The 24,190-nt window shown below is 41.9% G+C and overlaps 1 protein-coding gene across 3 annotated transcripts; it reads left to right on the top strand.

The window, feature by feature from the left end:
* The first annotated feature begins 5,537 nt into the window (after window positions 1–5,537).
* Window positions 5,538–23,655, top strand: lysmd4 (LysM, putative peptidoglycan-binding, domain containing 4). 3 transcript variants are annotated; one of them, XM_007906772.2, is made up of 5 exons: window positions 5,538–5,673; window positions 7,393–7,522; window positions 7,941–7,996; window positions 17,952–18,238; window positions 19,204–23,655. In XM_007906772.2, exons 2-5 carry the CDS (start codon window positions 7,500–7,502, stop codon window positions 19,720–19,722), a joined length of 885 nt encoding a protein of 294 aa, XP_007904963.2. In that variant the 5' UTR covers window positions 5,538–5,673; window positions 7,393–7,499; the 3' UTR covers window positions 19,723–23,655. The 3 variants fall into 3 exon arrangements, with proteins under 3 accessions (XP_007904963.2, XP_042200040.1, XP_042200039.1); XM_042344106.1 differs by lacking the exons at window positions 5,538–5,673; window positions 7,393–7,522; window positions 7,941–7,996 and adding exons at window positions 12,406–12,481; window positions 13,277–13,333; XM_042344105.1 differs by lacking the exons at window positions 5,538–5,673; window positions 7,393–7,522; window positions 7,941–7,996 and adding an exon at window positions 12,406–12,481 and having other exon boundaries at window positions 17,950–18,238.
* Window positions 23,656–24,190: the final 535 nt, after the last annotated feature.

Here is a 24,190-nt window from a genome sequence, read left to right as displayed (position 1 = left end):
TACCATTTAGCAGAAACCTTGGCATCACTGCAGTTATGTCTCTTTATCCACATGTATGATTGTGTGGGTCATTGTTCGTGTGCAATCTGTGAATATGGAGGGGACCTCGTACATACCCCTCAGGCAACCCAATACCGCAACCCACTTTTTACCTCGCTGTCCTCTGCTTTCATCCCTTCAGCAAAGATCACGCAGAATTTTGCAAAGTTCTTAAATTCAGTCTTGATTTGAAAGCCAGTTTTTGGTATTCAAAAAAAAATGTCACATATTTAGTCCACCTGCACTTGGAAATTTCCCTGGGCCCGAAATGGAACGTGCACCCACTTATCTGGAGGGTCGCACTCTGCTTGCCTAATCCTCGAAAGCATTAAGTGCAGATTTATGTGAGCCAAGGCTTGGGGGACCCCAGAGATTGTTTTGCGGGCGGAATCTGCTGAACTTTAACAAGCGAAAACCACATAGCTTGCCATTGAGAGCACTGCCTGGCAGACTTCTGCTGCTTTACCACACTAGGAACCCTACCTGTTAGGGCTGTGGAGTGAGGTGGTTTCGCTCCCTGAGGTACGACAGAGCGCAATCATATATGTTTTGTGTGAGATATGTTTAAGCGATGACTGCTGCTGACATCATCAAGGGAAGTGGTTTGGAGGAGTTACTGAGGCTGACAGTGTGGAGCAGCTGCTTTTACATCAGTAGAGATTCGTTAATAATGCTTCGCTGATCATGTCATTACAATTGCATGTGTTAATTCAGTCCTCTCACACACTGAACTCAGTAACAATTCCATGCAGCTTCTCTGATAATCCCACCAGCGCTCATTGTTTATTCAAGAATCAAATAGTGAATTATTACAATTAACATTTCATCCACACTGGTTGTGTTTTTGAGAGGGTGATATTGACAGAGATATCTCAAAACCTTTCAAAATATCCTGGAGACGAGAGCCGCTCCGCTTTGATGGAAAGGGAAAAAAAACTGATCCCTTGTCTTAATCGGGTGTGTAGCGAAACTCAATTCTCAGGGTTTAATTAAGAAACGGTATCATCTGTGCTTATTTCGAGAGCAGACTCTATGAGGAAGCACCTTCGCACCCTGTACAAACTGCATGAACAGTTTTATTCTCTTTATAAAATACCGCAAAGACCGTGATTTGAAAAAAAATACAATTAATAGAGATTACTTCCCTAATTGCAGCAAAAGTGAAATATACAATCACAGTTGCCTTTACTATGTACGCTGTGGGTTTGTCTGCACTGAACATCACCACCTGAGTGTGAAGAGCTGTTAGCAATCGGGGCCAAAATTTGTCAATGTTTTATATTATTTTTGGCTTGAATTTATAAACAAAAGAATCTGCAGGACGCACATAAAGCGAAGAATGAAATGTTATTATTCTAAAAGGGTTAGGATTTAACTGACTTAAGATGCAGATTAACAAGGCATGAGCGGATGGCGAAAGGTCATTTTGTGTGTGTGTGCGTGCGTGTGCGTGTATGTGTACGTGGGAGGAGAGAGCGGGGTTGGGGTGAGCGGTGGGGGGGGGGGTGGAATGGTGATGATATTAAGGTAACTTAGTACAACACTGCCATCTACAGATAAAATACAAATGAGTCAGAAATTAAAGAGAGTGCAAACGTAACATAACATGTTTGCAGAACAACCGCGGCAAAGGAAACAAAGCTACAATTACGTACACCTTTCAGTGGGAATCATCACTTTGTCTGCTTAAGACGTTTCCTTTTGACCACACTTTTTTGTCACCTTTTCCCCCCTCCTTCTTTAGCAAACCGCAAACCCCTCCCGCCTCCCCCCCACACGCACACACCCACCCACCCCCCCCCCCCCCCCAAACACGCACACCCCAAGCTTGGGGAGGGCAAGGGACGATTTCAATGTTTGTTTAAAACTAACTGAATCTAGAGAGCTGAATTTTAAGCAGAGCTATCTAAATGCAAGCTGCTGCTGTTGTTAGTGCGTAGCCGATGTATCAACCCAATTCCAAACCCTGTCTGAGGAACAGGGTCCAGAATCAAATCGACTCCCCCCCAAAAAAAATCCAATTTATACTGGACTTTTAGCATTGATTCAATTCAGAAACCACATTGCACTGGCACTCGCCGGGCAGCGTAAAAAAGGGCCTTAAGCTGTACACAAAGGTTCATATACTAAGTTCATCACATCAGGGCAAGTACCAAAGTGATAAGGCTGTGCAATCAATAATTCATGAAACAGATGGACAGTAATCTCTCTAATACACACTCATCTGGTGCTTCCTTACTGTAAGTAATTGTAACACAAAAACTGGAGACTAAACACCAAATTCAGCCCACTGTTTGCACATAGTTCAAATTACTTGCCAGGAGCTTTCTAATGGACTACACTGTAAATATATCAGTTTTCATTCGTGTACACATGTTGCTGTTCATGGATTGCCCTAAAAATGATACAGGTACAGAACCTGTCGGGCTAAATCATGGTGCCTCAGAAAATTGTTCACTTAAAAAAAGCTCTTTTTGTGTTCAGTAATTTCCTTAATGTGGCAAAATATAACAAATGTTTTAAATTCCTCAGACAATGCAATGGACAAATTAATGGATGTTGCTTTCAAGTATTCCAGGACGCTACATTTTCATTATTTAAAATGGGACAGTCCAGATAAAGAATAGTCATGGTTAAAGTCTGCAGAAAGTTTAAGTGCAAATTCAGTTTGGAGACCAAACATAGGGCTTTAATTGTTCACTGGTTCAGCTATTGGAGGCAAATTTCATCAATGCTTTGTTCTCTGATTGAGATTTTGTACCTAGAAATCTGATGGTCAAAATTACCAGCTTCTTTAAGATGCATTGTCAAACAACCTCAGGATTTAGTAACTCTAATAAATTCAGTGCTGTTTCCTAGTTTAGCTTCTTTCTACAGATAATCTAATTCAATTTAAGTTACTGACCCATTCGATGATTCTGTCTGGCACTTATTAAGTTGACTGTTTTTGACAGTGTTCGACAGCCCTGACTGAGCCAAGGTTTGACACGTCTGTCATCACTTACAATGATTCTTCAACTTTAGACAGAATATGTCAGTTCTGCTGCTGTTAGCTTTAAGTTTCCGGCCTTTGAGCTTGCAGTCGAGCCTGGCAATCCAGTAATGGGGGAGCCCTGCTTTGTCACAGGTGAGAAATGGAGGTCCCATTCGCTTTTCTAGGAAGACGTTAAAGATCCCATGATGCTATTTAAAAAAGAGTAGGGAATTTCTCCAGTTCACCAAATGACAGAATCGTCCTGACCTACATTCCTCCAGTTAAAAGTGGCCATTCATTTCATGGATGTTTGTGGGACGTTGCTGTACATCCATAAGATGGGTCTTAAAATTAACAACTGTGGCTTGGAGTTAGATGGATGAAGACCAAGTGTGGTTACAGGAGCTCACTTTACACAGGTAGCAGGACTATTAGACCAAGTGACATTTCAACCAAGCTCCAGGTATCAGATCACTGATATAATACGCTTCCAATGTCTATGAATGTGAGCATGAGAGAACATGAAAAACACACTTCCACCTCAGGCAGGTTGCCGCTCACATCCACATTCATGCTCCATTGGTTTCAATGGGAGAACAAAGTACTGATGAAACTTACCTCCAAATGACACAATCGTTTAACAATTAAAGCACTATCTTTGGACACAAAACTGCACTTGGGTTCAAACTTACTGCAGACTTTAACCAGAATCCTATAATTGCAATCCGTACATTTGATGTAGCACTGTGCACTTCAGGAGGAGGATGTCTCAAAGTGCTTCAAAGCATATACTGTAAAGCAGAACGTCTGTGTGTTTTGTGTGTGACCATGATTGAAAGAACTGAGAACTGTACCTCGAAAAAATCGGAATCCGATCATTTTTATATCAAAGTATCGCATTTTACTGGTAAACGTTTGAAGACGAATGGACGGAAAACATCTGTGGTTTAATTTCAGCGTGTATAAAGCCACAACAACATTGATTCCATCTGAATCAGTTGTAAATATCATTAATTGGCATAGAGATTCCACTCATCTCTATCTGATGCTTCATTACCAGTTTTCAATGTGAAATGTCACGGGGGGTGGGGGGTGTGGGGTGGGGGAAAGACAATATAGTCTTCATCAAAGATCAATGACCATGCAGTCAGATGCGGATGCCTAAGCCCATCAACAATTATAAGAGAAATTGCAGTGCTAATGCATTTAACCGTGGTTCAAACCGCAAAGCTGAGGTCATAGCAATATTGCTGACGTATCATTATTGGAGGGTAACAGTGTTAGTTTTTCCAGCAAAGAGAGGAAAGTCATTGTACCAAGTGCAGTGACCCCGTGTAAACCTTGGTCAGATTGATGTATTGAAAATAATACGGAGACCATCTGAATAACTGAATCTCTTAACTCCAGGATTTATAGTAAAAAAAATCTTTGCATTTGATATAACACCTTATCACCTCATCAAAATATCTCAAAGTGCTTCACAGAATTTTTGTTATCGAATCGGCTTCCAACAGCCTTTTAGGCAATACATTTCAGATCTAAACAACTCGCTGTGCGAAAAAATTTCCCCTCACCTTCCCTCTATTTCTTTTAGTAACTATTTTAAATCGATGCCCTCGGGTTATCGACCCACCCGCCAGTGAAAATAGCTTCTCCTTGTTCACCCCATTGAATCCCTTCATAATTTTGAAAACTTGTATTATGTCTCCTCTTAACCTTCTCTGCTCGAAGGAGAATAATCCTAGCTTCTCTAGCCTCTCCTCATAACATCATCGCACAGTAAAGAAGGGACCATCAGAGATCACTGCTACACAAGAGCTCTTTCTCTCTCTGGAGACGATCACAGACAGCACAGTATAAACTCCCACTTCCTCCTCTTAACATCTCCATAGGCTTGTGAAGCATCCATCCAGCGCTGTTGCTACTGTGAAGTGAGGGATTCACCTCTGATTAGTATAATCACCGATGCCAACCTCATGCAGATTACAACAGTGTTCAGCGGGGCAGCTAATTCAATACCTCCCAGCACATGATCTGATTCGGAGAGGCTCTCAGTGTAAACAAAACCCTGCGGGGGCACATTCAATTCAGGTCAGTCAGAACGGTGAAAGATGAATCTATGATTAATGGAAGAACAGTGTCTGAACATTGTATTATACGCCAGCAACAAACGCTGATACACACTGTGTAAGGGACTCACTGAAAGCGTATTTTTTTTAATACACGTTGTTGAGGTTATAGTGGCAAAGAATCTAGCTGTGGAGTTAACCCCGGTTCAAACCTCAGAGAGTTGACTTAGACCCCGATGACATGGGAGTGGATTGACTGCCAACAGTAGTGTGGCATTCCAACTGATATGATATGCAATCCTGTCATTCACACGAGAATGTTACAGGCTTTTATGCTACAGTTTGATATTAAAGTATACGTAAGTTCATAACATTATAAGTAAAACACGCCGCAAGAAACAATCCTATTTTCAAATCTTTTTTTTTATTTTTGTTTTCTCTCTGACACAGACGGGTAGATTTTTATGACACGGAAACTGAGAGAGTTTCACTTCAAAGCAAACTTATTTTGAGATGTCCAACACAAGAGGAGTGATGTACCAATGTACAACAGCCACTGGGTGCAGTGGAGTCAGTACTGTGCTAATACAGGTAATTACAATGTATTTTACGATGCTCATTGTAAAGCGTGAATGACTGGAAAGTATTTTGCTAAATATGAAGCTCTTAATCATCATTTGATACCAAACTTCTAAAAACATCTTGCGAGGATTGTTCCAGTCGGGAGAAATAAATGAATAATTTTCATGAATTAGCTAACTCTTTTGCATTTTGGAAATAACCTTGGACAAATTTTCTCACTCCCTTCGAAGGGCAGTGAGCCAGGATTAGATACATCTCATGGGCCCCCTCTGTGGTACCTCGCTAAAGAGGCCGTTTCTCAGACAGGAACCTGGACAATCAGTGTTGACAGGCTATTCAACCATAGCAATACCACAGCAAAGCCAGGGCTTGCGTGAATCTCACCTCCATCCACAATGTACTTTCAGCAAATGATCACGGTGAGAGCCCTGAAATTCCTGATAAATTGGACTCAGTTGAAATCGTCCCAGTAGCTCAGCCAAAACTGATCAGTTCAGCCCAGGCCGTGAATTGCTAATTAGACTCTTATGATCTGTGTGGCTTAGTGCCATACCACAAGATCACATAATGCATTCAGACAAAGCACTAAGGAGGGAGTCGGGGGCGAGGGAGGGAGAGAGGGCAGAATGAAAGGCTATAATTTGGATTTTAAAAGTTATTCAAACTTAATTAAGCTCACTTTAAATGCCATTTAATTAATCAATTTTCTGATAGATCCATGCCTTCCAATCATCCCAAGTACACAGAATTTAATTTGCGAAACTGACTTGACATTGGCAGGGAGATCCTTAGAAAATAGGTGCTGTCGTTTTAATCTATTAAAATGAAAGAGGATACAACTGACAAGTGAATATCATCTATCTATCTATCTATCTATCTATCTATCTATCTATCTATCTATCTATCTATCTATCTATCTATCTATCTATCTATCTATCTATCTATCTATCTATCTATCTATCTATCTATCTATCTATCTATCTATCTATCTACCTATTTATCAATCTATCTATCTATCTATCTACTATTATCTATCTATCTATCTATCTATCTATCTATCTATCTATCTATCTATCTATCTATCTATCTATCTATCTATCTATCTATCTATCTATCTATCTACTGTATATTTCAGTTTTAATTGGTAACTATAAAGCTAAGAGAATGTTTCACCTTAATAAATCTAGTTATAATGTCCTTTTCATGTCTGGATACTGTATTTGATCACTGGTAATATACAAGTGTGCTGTAGCGGGAGTCAGCATAGCAAGGTCAATTGAAGGACGAGGCTACTTCAAAGCCAGAGGGGCTCTCAAGAAGCCTTCAGCAGAGCTCTGTGGCTACATCTTTGGTTACAGACGGGAACTGTTTATGTAGCACCATATCTCAGTGGAGTTTGTCACATCAGAAAAACCCCAATTGCTCCAGTTTGTTCTCAACAGATCTTAACTCGAAGCAAGGCTGTAAACCAAATCTCTGAGTTACCTTGTAAATTGATTATTTCAACAAAATGTTTCTCTTCAACCGATTCAAGTCCACAAGCAATGTACACTCGATCTTCTCCAGGTGAAAAGACCCACAGGTAAACCTGAACCACACGTTTACATTGTGCAATAAATAATACTGAATCCACCCCCTGTTAAGACTGCAATATATTCTTAATAAAGGAAGTTATACAGTTAGAAAGTAAAGCAAAAGATTCCGATAGTTTGTTTTTACTCTTTTCAGACTGGCATGGAGCACATTATTCGAACAATCCAGCCAGCGGTCTCAAATTCCAACCGTGTGTGTGATATCTAACCTTCCTATGATTGATGATTGGCAGCGAGTGATTTATGGAAACTTTCACTTTCGGACGGTGATGTACCAGTTGCTGATATAATCTTCTTGTTAATGACTGCTTTTATAATAATAATAATAATAATAATCCTTGCATTTGATATAGCGCTTTTCACGTCGAGAGGGCGTCCCAAAGCGCTTCACAGAACACACTGTAAAGTGAATTGACTGTATATTTGTGGGCGAACGCGGCAGCCAATTGCGCACAGCAATGTCCCACAAACAGTCGTAGATTGAAAATGACCAATTTATTATTGTTTTTGGTTTTGGAGGGATTATTATTAGGCTCTGTGTGAAGTAAGGAAACTTTAAACCCAGAACTTCGAATAAGAAGCATCATTTGTTCTTTAAGAATATCCTTAGCAGATTTCTTGATCAGGGAATATATATATATTGTATCACATTAAACTTTGTGTTCAACTTCTCCATACTTTCAGTTACACTGAAGAGCTGGGGGTCAACATGGATAAACACTGCCCTCCTGTGGACGATGGTGAGCATTTCAATCATTGCCCTTTTTTCTCAGATATAATGCAAACAAAACACTTTTTTAACTTTAGAGACAGATGTTCCTGCCTTTCTACGCCGCTAAAGCACTAATCGTTCAACCAAAAAAGGAAAAATCGGCCACTGTTAACAATAATAACAACAATAATAATAATTACTTGCTGTTTGTGGGACAAAGGCTGCCGCATTCGCCCACAAAGTGCGCACACTTTACTGTAGATCGTGTGAAGCGCTTTGACATGTCTCACCGACATCCTATACCAAATGCAAGGATTGTTATAATAAGGATAATGTTTCAGAGTGCTGAATAATCCTTGCATTTGATACAGCCTTTAACATCATCTCAAAGTGTCAAAGGGATGACATCTCAAAGTGCTTCACAGGATTTACATAAAGTGCAGTGAGTCTCCATCTGCAGGTGAATATCAGCTTAAAAATTATGAATGTATCCCATTAACAACAATACTTGACATGTTCAAACCCCAGTTAATGTTTTCCATTTACCAACAATAATAACCCAGTTCATTTTCCCTTCTCTCTTCCATTCTGCGAACCTCACTGGATTTCCATACACCTCTTTACCACTGTCCCACCAGAATTTCTTTTGCTCGATCTCCATTCAAGACACAGGGAAATTTCCGTACCTAAGTGGCATACATATGCGGATCTCTCAGTCTGGTATGGATGCTCTTAAACACATTCCACATCAGAGTCCCAGCTGAGCAAAGAAAAAGTCACAGTATTCCACAGTCTGGCAATGTTCCATCAACCGAGTCTCTTCCTATGTGCTTTATGGTTGCCCCCGGAGCCGAACTTTCACCAACTCACAAGGGCTTTCAGCTTTCAGCTCACTTTTTTCAGTTCTGATGAAGGGTTTGGGGTAAACCATTAACTTGTGGGTCTGTCTCGGATGCTAATTTTTAACTTATCTGTAATTTGGTTATGCCTTCAATTAACTGTGACTGAAAGAACTCATTAGACCAATAATTGTTGACTGCAGGTTCATCTTTTCCGCGCATCGTACCTATTCCCTATGTGTAGTCTGTCTTTTTTGTGGAACGCTTTGAAAATGTTACAAACTGAGTGAACCGGAGCGAAAATTCGGCAAAGTTTAATTACTTTGCTTTCTCTGGAATCGTTTTGTAGTGGTTTAGCATTTAGCTCAATGTTGAGAGTTCCTTCTCAAGCCTTCAATGCTGTGAGCCATTTAGGCGAGTTACAGTTTGAGTGTAAGGGAGGAAATTAAGGGAGATCGCTCAAAACATGGAGGTAAGTGTTGCCAAGTGTCATTCAGGACAAATTGCTATGGAAACTGGATAAATTCCTCTTTGAGAGCAATATTGCCTGCATCTCTCAGTCCACTGACTGACAAGTCCTAATTTGTCAGGCAGATGCAGCGATTCGGAACATTTTTATATGTGGTACAAAATAATAGCAACGATAATCCTTACATTTGGTTGAAGCGCCTTTTCGTTGCAAATGTAAATTGTTGTTGTTTTCATATCGGAAGGATGTTCCATATCCTTCACCAGATACACTGTATTGTAAAGTGCAGTGACTGTGTGTTTTGCTACTTTGTTGAGATCAAAATGGCATGTTTCAACTTCCATCTTTGCTAAACAGCAACTTTCTGTAAAATGAACAGACATTGCATATGAATCTTGCCCTATATGGGCAATTGTTAATATACGATCACTGACTATATACACTATCATCTTCCTTTCTTAACTAAACGCTGTCCCATTCAGAAAAAAATCCTTCATAGAAAATCTAGGCTGCGATTTGAATCTCCTGTTAACGTCCATTTTCATCTATGGGATTTATCTTACATCTTTTAATGACATTTCCTGTATACAGTACAAGCCGGGCCTGTTGTTACTGGTGCACAAAATAGTTTTTAGCCGTCCAATTTTCATGGGGATTGATACAGCTCTGATGACACACAGCAGGATCTCATTAGCCGGGTGTAGTAATATCACGTTTCTTCCTTATTCCTGGGAGCAGCCAGTGTTCAGGTATTATTTATAAACCTCGTTGCCATATATATTAAAAAAGTGGCTTTATATTATCATTTTAACAGCGCCTGAGGCAAAGAGGACCCCATTGGTTTTAATTAGCAGTGATTTAGGTAAGCACCGTAGGGTGAACGGTGTTTTCTGTGGAAACGGTGCCATATCTGCACCTTACAAGCCTTCAGGCTGCCCAATTATTAACAGATCATTCCTGCATCAGTGATTTTCCAGGTCATCCTACTGCTCTCCACAACGGTTGAACTGGTTTGAAGGGAAGCAGTTTCTTCGAGGGTTTTTTATTCTCTTCAGTTTTAACTTTGCAGATGTCTGATTTTCTTTCGCTGCAGTATGATAGTTCCAACACCTTCCTTCGTGTTTGGTCCAGTTGTTATTTTTTAGCCGGTTATCATCTTGTCCGTTTTTCTTAATGAATGGAAAAGTCCATGTTTTGAGAATCTGTGCTGAAATGCCATCTAAAGCCATCGGTCTTCAAATGAAGGTGAGTGGCTGGCAACACTGGACTTATTTTTGTTAGTTATAATTCCCAACATTCACGCCAAGCTTTCTGAGCTGGTCACTGAGAATCGTCGAGAATTACAGCAATAGGTAACTAACTGCAAACTAGTCGAAGCGGATGATCCTAGGTCGGTGTGTAACTGGTGGCAGATCTCTGCTGAACTGAAAAGGTGACTTAGTCGCTGCTGTTTTGCCAACATCAAGCAGCTGTTTCTTGCCCTGTAAACCCTTTGAAAAGAATAATTGTTCACCATTCTCCCTCCGCACCTGAGTCTCTTTCTCTCACTCACGTAAGGTGCCGCACGACTCAGTAGCAATGTGTACTGCAGTTACGTTTAAACCTACAGGACTCATCGTGTACATAGGAAGCACTGCCTTTCGCTGTGAAAGAGCTTTGCAGGATCACTTCAGGCAGGTCCACCCACTAAATAATTAATCCAAATGTTATGCAGTCGCTGTATTGTCTAACCTCGCATTCGAATGTTAACATCAATTAAAGATCTGCAGTAAATAGTTCAAAAGTAAGAGTACAGAACTGCAAATGTGACCAAGCCGCAGCAACCATCACAAGGCAACGCCAGTCTTTTGGTTATTATTAATTTATAATTCTGAGGCGTGCTCTGTTCTGCATTGTTTAACTTGATTTTTTTTTTGTCTTACTCCCTCACCTATCCCTCCTGTCCTGAAGGCAGGCTCGTGCTGAGAATTTGTTCCGTCAGCGGTGTGCCACCCGAAGGGTTATAATAATAATAATAATAATAATCCTTGCATTTGATATAGCGCTTTTCACGTCGGGAGGACGTCCCAAAGCGCTTCACAGAACACACTGTAAAGTGAATTGACTGTATATTTGTGGGCGAACGCGGCAGCCAATTGCGCACAGCAATGTCCCACAAACAGTCGTAGGTTGAAAATGACCAATTTATTATTGTTTTTGGAGGGATTATTATTAGGTGTGTGGAGTAAGGAAACTTGCCCAAGGTTTCGCCCTCTGCCTGGGATTGAACTCAGGTCTCTCACTTGCAAAGCGAGTGCTCTAACCACTGAGCTACAGGACTCCACAAATATAATGTTATAATGTGATGTAACCCGTATAACAAATAATTATCATAATAATGGTTTTTCGTGCGGAAGCCTGAGGGTGTAAATATGAAACGCCGAGAATAGTTCAGGCTATCAATGTAATAACTTCCCCTTTATTTACCGTTGGGTTCTTTCCGAATGACAATCACTGTTCAGAGAGACGATACCTCCGCGGTTATCCTCGCTGTTTACCGGACTTCTTGCCGTGTGCAAAACCGACCGCCGCGTTTACCCTCACGACGCACGGTCACTGCGCTTTACGACAGTCAGTAAGGCGCTTGGAGGCATCCGCCTGACGTGAAAGGCGCTGCGTCAAATGTAAAGGATCATCATCATTATTATTATTATGATGAATTATGAATGGCTTAATCCCGGTACGCGGTGTCCGTTAAACCGTGCGCGTCGGGAAGCGCGAGCTCGACAGCGCCGTCCTTGCAGGAACTTTCGGGATCATCTCACTGATCCCAAGCCCCCCCCACCCCCACCCATGAACCCCCCCCCCCCCACCCACACACCCCCCACCCAAAAAAAACCACTTCATATACACAAGAGATTTTCAGTCCTGTACGTTTATTTAACTGCATTCACATTCCCAAACTCTCCCCCACACCCCTTTTTCCCCTCTTTTCCCCATTCAGTACAGGGTTCATTGTCATCCACAGAGGGGGGGGGGGGGGGGGGGGACCCCTGGATCTGAACCCCCACAAACCTCCCGCAGTTTGACGTGGGGTCGCTGTGGCGGAAATCATTTCCAGTTCCTTCGGTGACGTGAGGTCGGGGCGGTTTTGGGGGTTGTGCCTTCCGTACAGTCACTGCTTTTTATTCCGACGGACCGATTCGAAGGGGAGTCGGTGGTGTTAAGTACTGATAAAGCCCTTCACACACACCACAGCCACACAAACCCCCCACACACACACCCCCACACCACAGACACACCCACACACACACACCCCCACACAGACACACCCCCACACACACACACCCCACACACACACACCCCCACCCACGGGCTCCCCGGAGCTTCTTGACACGTACACACACAGCGCTCGGTCAGTCGCTCGCCTCCGCGCCTTCCTAACTTGCCGCGAGTCGTCCCGCCCCCCCCACGTCGGCCACGTCGTCCCTCTCCTCATTGGCTGGAGCGGCGCCGGGCAGCCTCGCGATAGGGCCCGCGCGCCTGTCAATCACCCGGCGTGTCACTGCCGGCTATCAGGGTAGGGTGCGCGCGCTGGTTACAGTGTAGCCGCTGTGAGTGAGTGAGTGAGTGAGTGTTGGGGTTTTTTTTGTGAATGGACAGCGACCGACAGTTCCCGCCTCTCGTGACAAAGGCACCTCTCAGCTCCTGCCTTAACCTCTCACTCCACTCACTCACTCAACTCACTCACAGTGTAATGTGTGTGTGTGTGTGTGAGAGAGAGAGAGAGAGAGGAAAAAGCTCCAAATCCCAATGGCTTCTTCCTCCTGAGCTCCTCTGTAAACCCCATCAAGAAGAGTTGAACTGAAACTGCACAGTTACAGCAGTTTGGGACAGGGAGGGGGAGGGGGAGGGGGAGGGGGGGGAATAAAAACCAACCAACAAAACCAAAAAAAAAAAGGACTGGACTGGGAATTTTGAGTCCCAACTGCTTTAACCAGAAGGACCTTTGCCCATCATCAGGTTCCGCCTGTGACTCGTTTGCATTTGCGCCCTGGATGGAGCATTACACCGGGCGGTGAGTGGAACAACAGCAGTTGCATTTATATTGCAATGACCTTTCAAGTGCCTTTCACATCGGAAGTGTTTTACTGAGACGCATCCCTTGTTTTTGGGGGGGTCGGGGAGGGCTGTTCGGAGAGGCGGTTGGTTTATCCCGGGGGTTTAACGTCGATGCTCTTCTGGGTTTGTCACCTTTAATTGACTAGTGAGTCACTTGTGTGGGTGTCAGCCATCCGACAAAGCGGTAGCGCTCTCGCCTCTTGAGTCTGTGGGGTTCGTGGGTTCGCGCCCCACATTGGGGCTCGGAATTGCATACTCTAAACTGACGCTTCAGTGGAGTGTTGGGGTGTGTTGTATTGTGGGAGGTGCCGTCCTTCGGATTTCGGCGCCTTGGGACGTCCTCCATATTCGGATGTAATGTTGTTGTTGTTGTTGTTCGGATGAAATGTTAAACTGAGGTCCCCGTTCAGCTGGATACTAAAAATGCCCTGGCGCTATTCGAAAAGAGTAGTGCGTTTCTCCCACTGACCTGGTCACTCACTCCATGGCTTGTTTGTGAGCCGTTGCTGTGTGCAAACTGGCTGCGGAGTGGCAAGAGATTCACCCGCAAAACTACACCGTCAATCCACTTTACAACTAAGCACTTTGAGACATCTTGACAATGTGATAATTTGGAGCTTTGGAGAAAAAGCTACAGCTTTGGAGAAAAAGGTTTTCTGTTAGGGAAGTTGCTATTCTGACTTGGGTCCTCCTTTTTCTCATCCACAGTTGTATCATAGTGCAAATCATAGAATAAATTAGATAGATTTCTGTTAGGAAGTAGGATCTTGGGATACAATATATAGTTTGGGACATGACATGGGCAAGTGACTGCCTGCATGGTGGAAGGCAAACTGGACGGATCTTGGCCGTCTTTCATCCAGCAATTCTTATGTTCTTACTTTATTGTTATTACTTTGTTGCTGGTTCTGTGAAATTCACCCCACAGATGAAAAGAAAAAAGGGCTTGGCGCATGAAGTTTTAGTTTTGGGTGGAACATTTGTGCGCATTAAGACAAAGAGGAATGTCTTTTCATCATTAATATCCAATGTCAACATTAAACAAGTCAGGTAGAACAAAGCAAACTCTTCATTGTGCACCTAAGTTCAACAACAACACAATTACATTTGTAAAGCGCCTTTCAAGTCGGGAGGATGTCCCAAGGTGCTGGACAGTCAGAGATTCGGACCCGAGCTGGGCGCTGCGATTGCGCAGGGTGGAGGGCGAGGGGGGGGGAAGCAGGGTGATCGAAAGCACGGTCAAAGAGGAGGGTCTTGAGATGGGACTTGAAAGGAGGCAAGGGAGGGGGCGAGGCGGAGGGACTGCGGAATGGAGTTCCAGAGGGTGGGGGTAGAGTGGCAAGAGGCCTGCCCGCCAATGGTGGGGTGAGTGAGACGGCGGACGTGAAGCAGGGCGGACCCTGCTGAGCGGAGGGAGCGAGCAGGATGGTAGGGGGTTAGGATGTCGCAGAGGTAGGGGGGAGCAAGGCCATGGAAAGCTTTGAAGGTGAAGACCAGGATCTTGAACTGTATATCCTCTGGGTGATGGGAAGCCAGTGGAGTCGGGAGAGGATAGGGGTGATGGGGTCACGGAGCCTGGTGCGGGAGAGGACACTGGCTGCAGAGTTCTGAATGATCTGCAGCCTGTGGAGGGAGGAGTTGGGGAGGGTGTTTGCATAGTCAAACCTCGATGCAATGAAAGCGCATATGAAGGTTTCGGCGGCCTGTGGTGTGAGACAATCACAGACCCGGGCAATGTTGCAGAGGTGGGGGAAGGCAGAGTGGATCATGGCACACATGGGGTAGAAAAGATAGTTGAGGGTCAAACAAGACGCCAAGGTGGACTGGCTTAGAAGGTGACGTGTACAACCATGAGATGGGTCCAGAGATGGGTCCAGAGATGTATCATGCACCAGTATGATTTTTTTTCCCCATTTCCCACTCCATCTATCTTTGTGTGCTTTCTGATTGTGCACTGCCAAACATCACACAGTGTTGCACTTCAGACAAGTGTCTTGGCTAGTGGAGTTATTGCACCTTGTCCCATTTGGATCTGAACCCTGGCCCCAGAGATGAAAGCATAGTTTTAGTTGGGCCACATTACCACAGATATTCTGATTACGTTTTTTTTCTGCATAGCAGTAGTAGAGGAGCATAACGTAAGATTCGTGAAGTGGAACCAGATTGATGCATTTTCCTAATATGTAAATATTATTGCTTGGAACTCAGTTATTGAAAATAGATAACAGTTGTTGCATGCGGTGTGTTCAAGCTGACACTTCTTGGGCAGCTGATGATGTATTGTTTAATGTAATTATTGTTTCTTGAAGCGTCAACTGAACAATGAACTACACAGGTCAACCATGATTGATGCCACTTTTAGGCTATGGGTCAGGATGGGACCTCAGTCATATTGTTAATGACTGACCTGCAGTGATTAAGACCCAGCCTACATTGAGGTGCTGGCGACTATACTACAGTTGCCTTCATTGTTCAGTGATGCTACTTTTGATTGACGTCATGAGGAATGTATGATGGAGTCATTGGATCTGGAGAACGTGACAAGGGAGAATCCAAAGTCAACGTGTGGATTGTCATGTCAGCCCACAGAGCACCTCAGTTTGAGAGGAGAAGAAAATTATCCGCATCAGTCTCCATCCACAGGAAAGTGTCCTGCGGCCAGTCGCAGACTCATTCCAGCGCAACTGCAAATTACACTGATGCTGTTGCTTGTACAGTGGGGATTGAAGAGGCAGACTGCCTGGGAGCTTTAAGGGAGTGCATGCAATTCACTCCTCACATGTTTATACCACATCGAGTTACTTCAGGGGTTCCAGACGAGCGAGTTGATCATGAAGCTGTTTTGTTCAGATTGTGTACTTCCCGGCTGGCAGCTGTGTTCCATCGGATCTCAGTAAGATCATTGGAATCGAAACTCATCGGAAGTTAATTGGGAAGCACCCTTCACCACAATCTGGTCATTTCTTTCTCAGATTGGATGTCGCTGAGCATGTTCCCATCACATTATTACACAGTGCATTTTCCTGGGCACAAGCGCATGCCCTTTACAATTGTTTTTTTTCTCTAAAAAGCAAAGGCTTACATAACCGCCCTTCAATAGATGTATTGCTTTGTGGTGCAGCCTGAGCTAGTCTTGATCACCAGAAGTAATTAATTTATTTGCTGTACCTATGATGTCGATGCTTAATCCACATAGGAAGATTTGCTGAGGTGGAGTGTGTTCGGCAGCTAATAAACTGCTCTTTGCAAGACCCGGAGCAATCTCAATGTGTGCATTGTGATCGAAATGAAAGTAAGGTTCACACAGCTGGACTGCACAACCACTCTTTGCAGCTACGATTTTTTTCTTGGCGGGAGAATGGTCCAATTGCATCAATCTTACCAGTGTCCAGAGAGGATACCGTTACTAACTGGCACCATGCACAATCTCAATAAACTAACTTTACCGTCTGCTATTAGTGAACATCTGATTGTAGGCTATTTTTCTGTCTCACCTGGTGTAATCTGGTAATAGCATGCGTTGTTTTCTTCCACCAGTTTTGTCATTTGTTAAGTCCCGTGTTTTGTGCTCTGTATGTTTGGACTCTGGGATAGAGAGTGATGGATTCAAGCCCCAAATTGAGACTTGACATTAAGATGATACCCCAGTACAGTGGTGCACGGAGGGAAGGAGGAAAGGGCTGCATTGTTGGAAGTATTGCCTGTACCTGGTTCACTTCTCTGATTCAAAGATAACTGGGAAGGCAAATCTTTTAAGAAAGCAAGAAAACATTTTCACCCAAAGAACTATTCATTGAGCACTGAAGTTAAATGAAGTAAAAGTAATTTAGCAAAGCTGTAATCTAATCTCTGGGTTTAGGTAATTGTAAATGCAACATAGGGCATCAGTGCAGCTTAATTAGTCATTGCTTTTTAACCACACATGATGGTTGTAGGTTGTAAAACATTGCACATTATTGTATATTTAGTTTAATCCCACCTATTTGACAGAGGCAGTGTGTGTCATGACCACATTCCATGTCTTGAGCACACAATGGCAAGATAATTCGCAGCCAAAATATCAATACTTCAGCTGTATTCAGTAGCAAGCAATACAGCATGGAAATAGGCCATAGTAGTTTGCCTTTGGCTTTCTAACTGTTCTGGCAATTTCTTCTTAATTCTGGAATACAGTAAGAGAAACATGCAATATTTGTTCAATATTTCCCAAACCTGCTGTTTTTACAGTTGTTTGTTTGATTACTGAATTTTCCCAGGATCACGCGACTTCTCATCCAATGCTTAACCAAGCCATATTGCCCGCCTCATTATATGCCTTCATAGGGAGCTACTTTGAATTGACCAGGACTCGATTCACGTTTAAAGTAAAAGATGGGAGCCAGAGAATAGAACGTTTCTGTTTGTCTGTGCTGAGACTGATTTACAGTGGGCTCTACAAGCTGAGTAACCTCATCATGTACAAATCATTGGAGTTCTTATCATTTTAGAATAACAGCACTGACTTTGGCTCGATTATCACAATGCAACCTGCATCCACTCTGAACAAATGCTGTGTGTTCCTTTGTCTATGACAGGTCTGAGTAGCATGATGAGACTGCGGGATGGGCCGAGAAAATCATTCCAGGCTCCCGTGGATGTCCACACTGCCCAGGACGGTCACACGTATTTATTTGGAAGCGACGAAGGGGTATCGGAAGAGTCGTCTAACGAAGATCAGGAAAATATTGAACTACGTCCCCGAGTCCGAGACTGTCAATGGGCCAGTACCATTGGGGAAAAGGTTGATTGTACGATGCTGTTTGTACGAGAGGTAGTGGATGGTGACAACCTCAATACGTTTGCTTTGCAGTACGGCTGTACGGTAAGTGCAGGTCAATTGAGACTGTGATCCGGGTACAGGCAGCCGAGTTAGTATCTCCCTTGGCCTTCAGCAGCAGCACAATTGGTGCCAAGTGATCTTTGCCATCTATTGTGTAATTGGTGAACAAATTCTGAGTGAACTGTAGTGAAGACTGCCCTTTAATCCTTTGACACCAGTTTATTAATCCCAATAGAAGATAACCGGAGTATTTTTGCATGTTTAAAAGCAGTAATTTATACAGTGAGGCCCAATTGTTAACCTGTACTTAAAGCTGCAGTGTCCTTAAAAGTAGTGTGTTCAGTAGTTTAACAGAAGAGAAGTACTCTGGTCTAAAATTACAGGTGTCAGAGCTGGGAAGATTAGTTATATCTTGAGTAGTGCCATGTGATGCAGTTGCTGACTGGTGTATGGATGCCCCCTTGATTGCCTTTGGCGATTGCTCAATTGCAAATTGGTTTTTGATTGCAAGCTTTATAAACAGCTCCAGCTGGTACACCGAATAGTAAATTTGTTTGAAAATGTATTATCAAATTTATGTTTGGAAATAAAACGTTTAAACGCAGTGAAGAAGTAAATATCTGCAGCTTCAGAAGCTGAGAATGACCCACTTGTGACTATCACTCATGAGTCAGCTTTAGTCACCGAGATGTTTAGCAAATCTTGGCAGTGTCAGTTACCTATCTCAACCAGCACAGATGCTTTGCTAAGCTGGAGCTGTTTTTAAAGAGCAATTTTCCACCTCCTCCCCGTTTAAAGCCTAGCTTAAGACTTTCCTTTTCCTACAACTGCTTTTGATCACCTTTGTCCCCTCGTCCTCAGCTTTGGGTTCCCGGTCAGCTCTGTGAACCACTTTGAGACATCCTTCCGATGTGAAATTGATTTAAATGTAAAATTGTTGTTGTAATGTTTTCATCGAGTGGATTTCCAATGGACTGGAGCTGATATTTCATTGTTGTGTTGAACAGGTAGCTGACCTTAAACGAGTGAACAATCTCATCCGAGATCAAGACTTTTTTGCCTTAAAATCCATAAAAATTCCCGTGAAAAGGCACAGCCTATTGACTGAAGCAAACGAAGAGGCAAAACGGAGACACTCTGCAATGAGAGGAAGCTCAAACTGTTTAGAGACATTTGCAACTGATAACTCAAAGATGGCCTTTAATGAATATTTTGAGGAAATGGACAAAGACCTCGAGAAGATCATCCAGTCCACAGACAACAATTTGGATGAGGTGATTTATCCTAAAACGGCCAACGAATTGTTTCCCAATCCAGCGTCTGCGAAAGAGCAACATCACGGAGCGGACTGGGGAATTGGATGGTGGAATGCGGTAGTAATAATGCTTTTGGTGGGCATTATCATTCCAGTATTTTATGTGGTTTACTTCAAAATGCAAGAGACCGACGATCCTAAGAACCCACCGCCTTTACCAGTGACACACACTTCAGAATGGCAAAACGCCACTTTAGCAATTCCGGCATAATTGAACAGAAAAACACTTTGGGAGGAATGATTGGTGATAGGTTGGGAAGTTGTGTGTCAATTGGTATTGAGCTTAATTTTCTTCCTTGATTAACGGCAATATAATTGGTTGAAACACTGAAAATAATTGATCGTAGATGGGTACAGATATATTCCCTGGACCAGTCCTGGGATTGCATATTGCAGTGCTAGACCTTAAGCACAAGTCTACCTACGTACGGTTAATGCAGTCCCTCATAGAAGATTGATCCAGCTTTCATCATAGCTTTTTATAATGCCAGTGCAGAACTAAAGTTGTAGTTTATTAACAAAAAAGGTTTAGTTAGTTTGCTGCAGTTTATCAGCAGCTAATTCCGAGGTTCCTTAACAGTTGTGCACTACTTTCCTAGTTGATTATGACTGTTGTCAGATCTTGGCTCCGAGCATTCATGGTGCCAAGCAAGGACTAATCAAACAAAGTGTAATTGATTTAGTAAAAAGGATCAGTGCTCGAATGTACTCTGGGATTTATTATAAAGTATTTGATAAATGAATGCACACTAATTTCACTTATGTCTAACATTGGATCTTGTAATAAGAGCAATTAATACCTCTAGTTTTATACATACAATCTTTCAAAACCTTGAATACTTTTTGTGGCATATGAACAAGGTTGCAGTGTTTTAAGTAAAATGAAAGACCGCATTACATTTGCACTGTCACTCACAAGACTTAATTAATGCTAAAGTTTCATGCAATAGTTTATTTTTTACACGTCAATGCGCCAACCTGTGCAAAACATTGGGTGATTGACCCATCTTAATATTAAATCTTTATTTTCTTATACTGGTCAATAACCCTATTTCAGCAAACTTTGTGGTATGTAACAAAAAGTTCTGTAGCCATGGTCAGCAGCTACAAGATTTCAAAGTGTTATTGGAAATGACCTTCTGTGATTTTTAAAGGGATAACCAGCTAATACTAACCTAAAATGTTCAGCTAACCAAGTAGGTGCCAAAGTAATTGCCGATGGTAAATCACGAGTGAAGAAAAATTAAAATAGCATAAAGAGTGCTTCAGAAAAAAATCATCCACCTGTTCACAAAGTGATTTATTGTATTCTTTACCATTGTTCCTTAATTGGTTCAGCAGTTTTTCTTACATCCACATTGTTACCTGGATTTTTTTTTACAGAATACAGTTCTTGCATTAAATTCATCTGTTGAAGAAAGTATTTTCATCTGTTGAGTTATTGAGGCTGTCAGATAGAAAATGCTAAGGTTCAGTTCCTGAACATTGATGATTTCAGCCTTTTCTTTCCATACCTTCAACAGGATAACGTTCAACCCTGTTATCATCCTAAATGTTTGCTAAAATGTTAACTACCAAATAAGCTTTCTTTATTGTCATTGATGAATTGTAGTTTGAAGTTTTAAAACTATTCATAGCACAAAGTGCAGTCATCACACCAGATGTGCACCTGCGGATTGAATTGAGTTAGCACGCACATCACAGGAAGATTCACACAGCAAGTACAACATCACCAGCAACTGTGTGATGCCCTAGAGAATGCCAAAACGGTAAGCATTGATGCCTAAACTATTACTGATCAGCACAGTGTTGACAGCATTGCTTTAATATATGTTTTCATCAGGTAACGATGTCCCTGTAATTATTTGGTGTTGAAAAATACCTTTGTAAAATGTGCTGAGTAAACTATATTCCCAAGGTGGCTGTTCACCAATCTTTTCAACACATATTGTCTGCCTTAGCTTGGCTCTTCCCTGTCAGTATTTACCATAGTAAAAGTTGAATTAAATTCTTTGACACAGAACTGTCAATATTGATTAATGTAGGTTCAAAATGTCCCTGCTTTAATTGGTACGACGTGAACTTTAAATCGCTGAGATATTTGCAAAGTGATGTAGAGTTGTGTCTGTCTTGTATTAAAATGTTGAAATTTAGGGCAATCAGACTTGTACGTGGGCTCAGAGTACATATGTAACCAAACAAATTAGCTCAGATAACTCTTTGCAATGGGAATTGTTCAGAACTAATTTCATATTGTTATGTTGCATCCATTACTGAATTTAATATGTCTGAATGTTTAGTATGGAAACCCAGAAATATATTTCAAGCACTTTTCTCCAGAGTTGCCTAAACCAAGGATATTGACGGATGCAGTTAATTTTGACGACCAACTAAATAACAAGTGACGAAACCACAAGTGGTGCTAGCTGGTTAGATTATTGCTTCAAACTGTCATGAATGTGTACATGTGTGTGAATGTTCGAATCTTTGGAAAAGTTTAGTTAAGGTTTTTCTATTTGTGATTCAGAAGACTGGTTTGTGGCTGCTACACTCTCCAGGATTGTTGAGCAGTTTCAACAGAGCTAAGGATGGACATTTTCACTACAAACCTCAGGGTGTCCAGACATCTGGTCTCAAAATGTCTGAATCCTATTAATGTACCCCATTCGCTCGTGTTTGTTTTCCTCTCGGGATCCTACACATCTTTGGGTCTTGCTTCAGAAGTTATACTGGTGATGCTGTCAGCTTTGCTATTCAGTTTTACTGTTCTTTAGCTCACAGTACGAGGTGTGGTTTCAGATTCTTGTGTCCACTATTCTGAGTTGTCTGGTTCCACCCAGCTCTGCCCTTCTCAGATTGTACTCGATGCTAATGAATTTGGCAGGTTTCCAGGCCATCAGAGTTGGTGAGTTCATATTGAGGTGTGATTCTTCCCATGATCTATCCTGAGCAGCATTCTCACTTCTAATTCAGAAGGTTGTGGGTTCAAGACATAAGTAACTATGTGCGAAGCACTTTGAGATGGGTCTTAAGTTATGAGGTGCAATTTAAAAAAGTTCTCCCTGAAGTGGTGTTCATGGATCGTGTTGGCAATCATATGTTGTAGACATGCATTCAAGAAGAAATATGATTTTAACTAAGGCATTGTGCACCTTTAGTTTGATTGTTAAACAGATGTGGATTGGTATCACACAGCTCCTGGAGGATTTCCAAAGTGGGCACTGGTGTAAAAAGGAACTTGAAACATAATGTTCTGCTACCCTTCAGGCAGGAGAGGAAAACAATTACCAGGAGAATATTAACTGCACCAAAATGCCAGCAACCTCAGTGCCATCAATGTATTTGAAGAGATCAGGCCTTAATAGGTTTCTGTTTCGCCTTTCCATAACCATTATTGAGAATCTGTACACGCAAGGTGAGCAATAGATTTATAAAATTATATTTGAACATCTCAATTACTGGAGATTAATTCCCTCCATCTGGCCAAAGAATGTATATTACATGCTCCTGGGATTTTTATATAATTAACTCTATTCTGCTCAAAAGCAATGACTGTATTATTGAAAATATGATTATTTCCCTGAACAGAATTTGAATATGGATTAGAAGTAACAAACTGATCTCTCCATTCAGCTAATGATTATAATTTTGGATCCCAACGTTTGTTCTTTTTATTCCTGCTGGTGACATTTAGAAGATGTTACTGCATCTAATATTACTGGCCAAATCTATTGCAGATTAAACATCCAACTAAAATACAACAACTTTGTGTTACTTTCTTAGATATTACAGCCTCAAGCTGATCGCCTAATAGATGGAGCTGATAAATAGTCTCAGTATCACAATGCTGAAATTCAAGTGCTGTTAATTGGGATGATATTGCTGAATGTTTCATTCCATTTTTCCAATAACCTTTAAATGGTACTCTTGGGGTCAAACTGCGCAGTTACAATGACAAGAAACGTTATTTAAAATGTTTGATTCCACTAAAAATTGCCTTAATAAATTCAGTGACATTATTGACTTCTTACCAAAATTGCTGAAAATTCATCAACCTAAAGATCTAATGAGTGACCTGTACAACACAATTTTATTAACTGGTACACCTGTAACTCATTAATAAAGCCTCTTTCTCGAATAAAAATGAGCCACTAGTTTTCTTCAGCTCGCTTATGGAATTTTGCCCATCAGTTATTCTGCTTTGAGATACAAATGAACTCCATTTAAATTAAGCTGTGTTCCTAACTGAGGTCTGAACACAGTCTCTACAGCACTATTCTCTACAAATTTGCTCCTGCAACAGTTCACAGCAATTTTTTTGGCCTTGGTCTACCCTTTTGTACTGTGACTTTCTCTCACACGCTGACATAGTGACACAACCCACAATCTAGCCAAGTGGTTTTGAACCCCATTATCCTCTTGGAGGAAATGGGCAACTTATTCTCATTGGATTACGAGGATTCACACAGAGCGTGGAAAATGACCCTACAAATGGTGAAGATCATAGCACACACAGAACGACGGATGGAATTTATCTCCACTGCCACCTACCTTTGTTTAGTCTCACAGAGATGATGCTTCTATCACATGCTGCTGCAGAAGACATCAATGGTTACAGTATTATGAGTAACAGAAGCAATATCAACCAATAGTGAAGAAATAGAGCTGATTTATTTGTG

Source organism: Callorhinchus milii, unplaced genomic scaffold, assembly GCF_018977255.1.
Source record: "Callorhinchus milii isolate IMCB2004 unplaced genomic scaffold, IMCB_Cmil_1.0 Scaffold26, whole genome shotgun sequence".
NCBI lineage: Eukaryota > Metazoa > Chordata > Chondrichthyes > Chimaeriformes > Callorhinchidae > Callorhinchus > Callorhinchus milii.
Note: the sequence above shows the minus strand (reverse complement) of the source record. Positions and strands in the feature narration are given on the sequence as shown.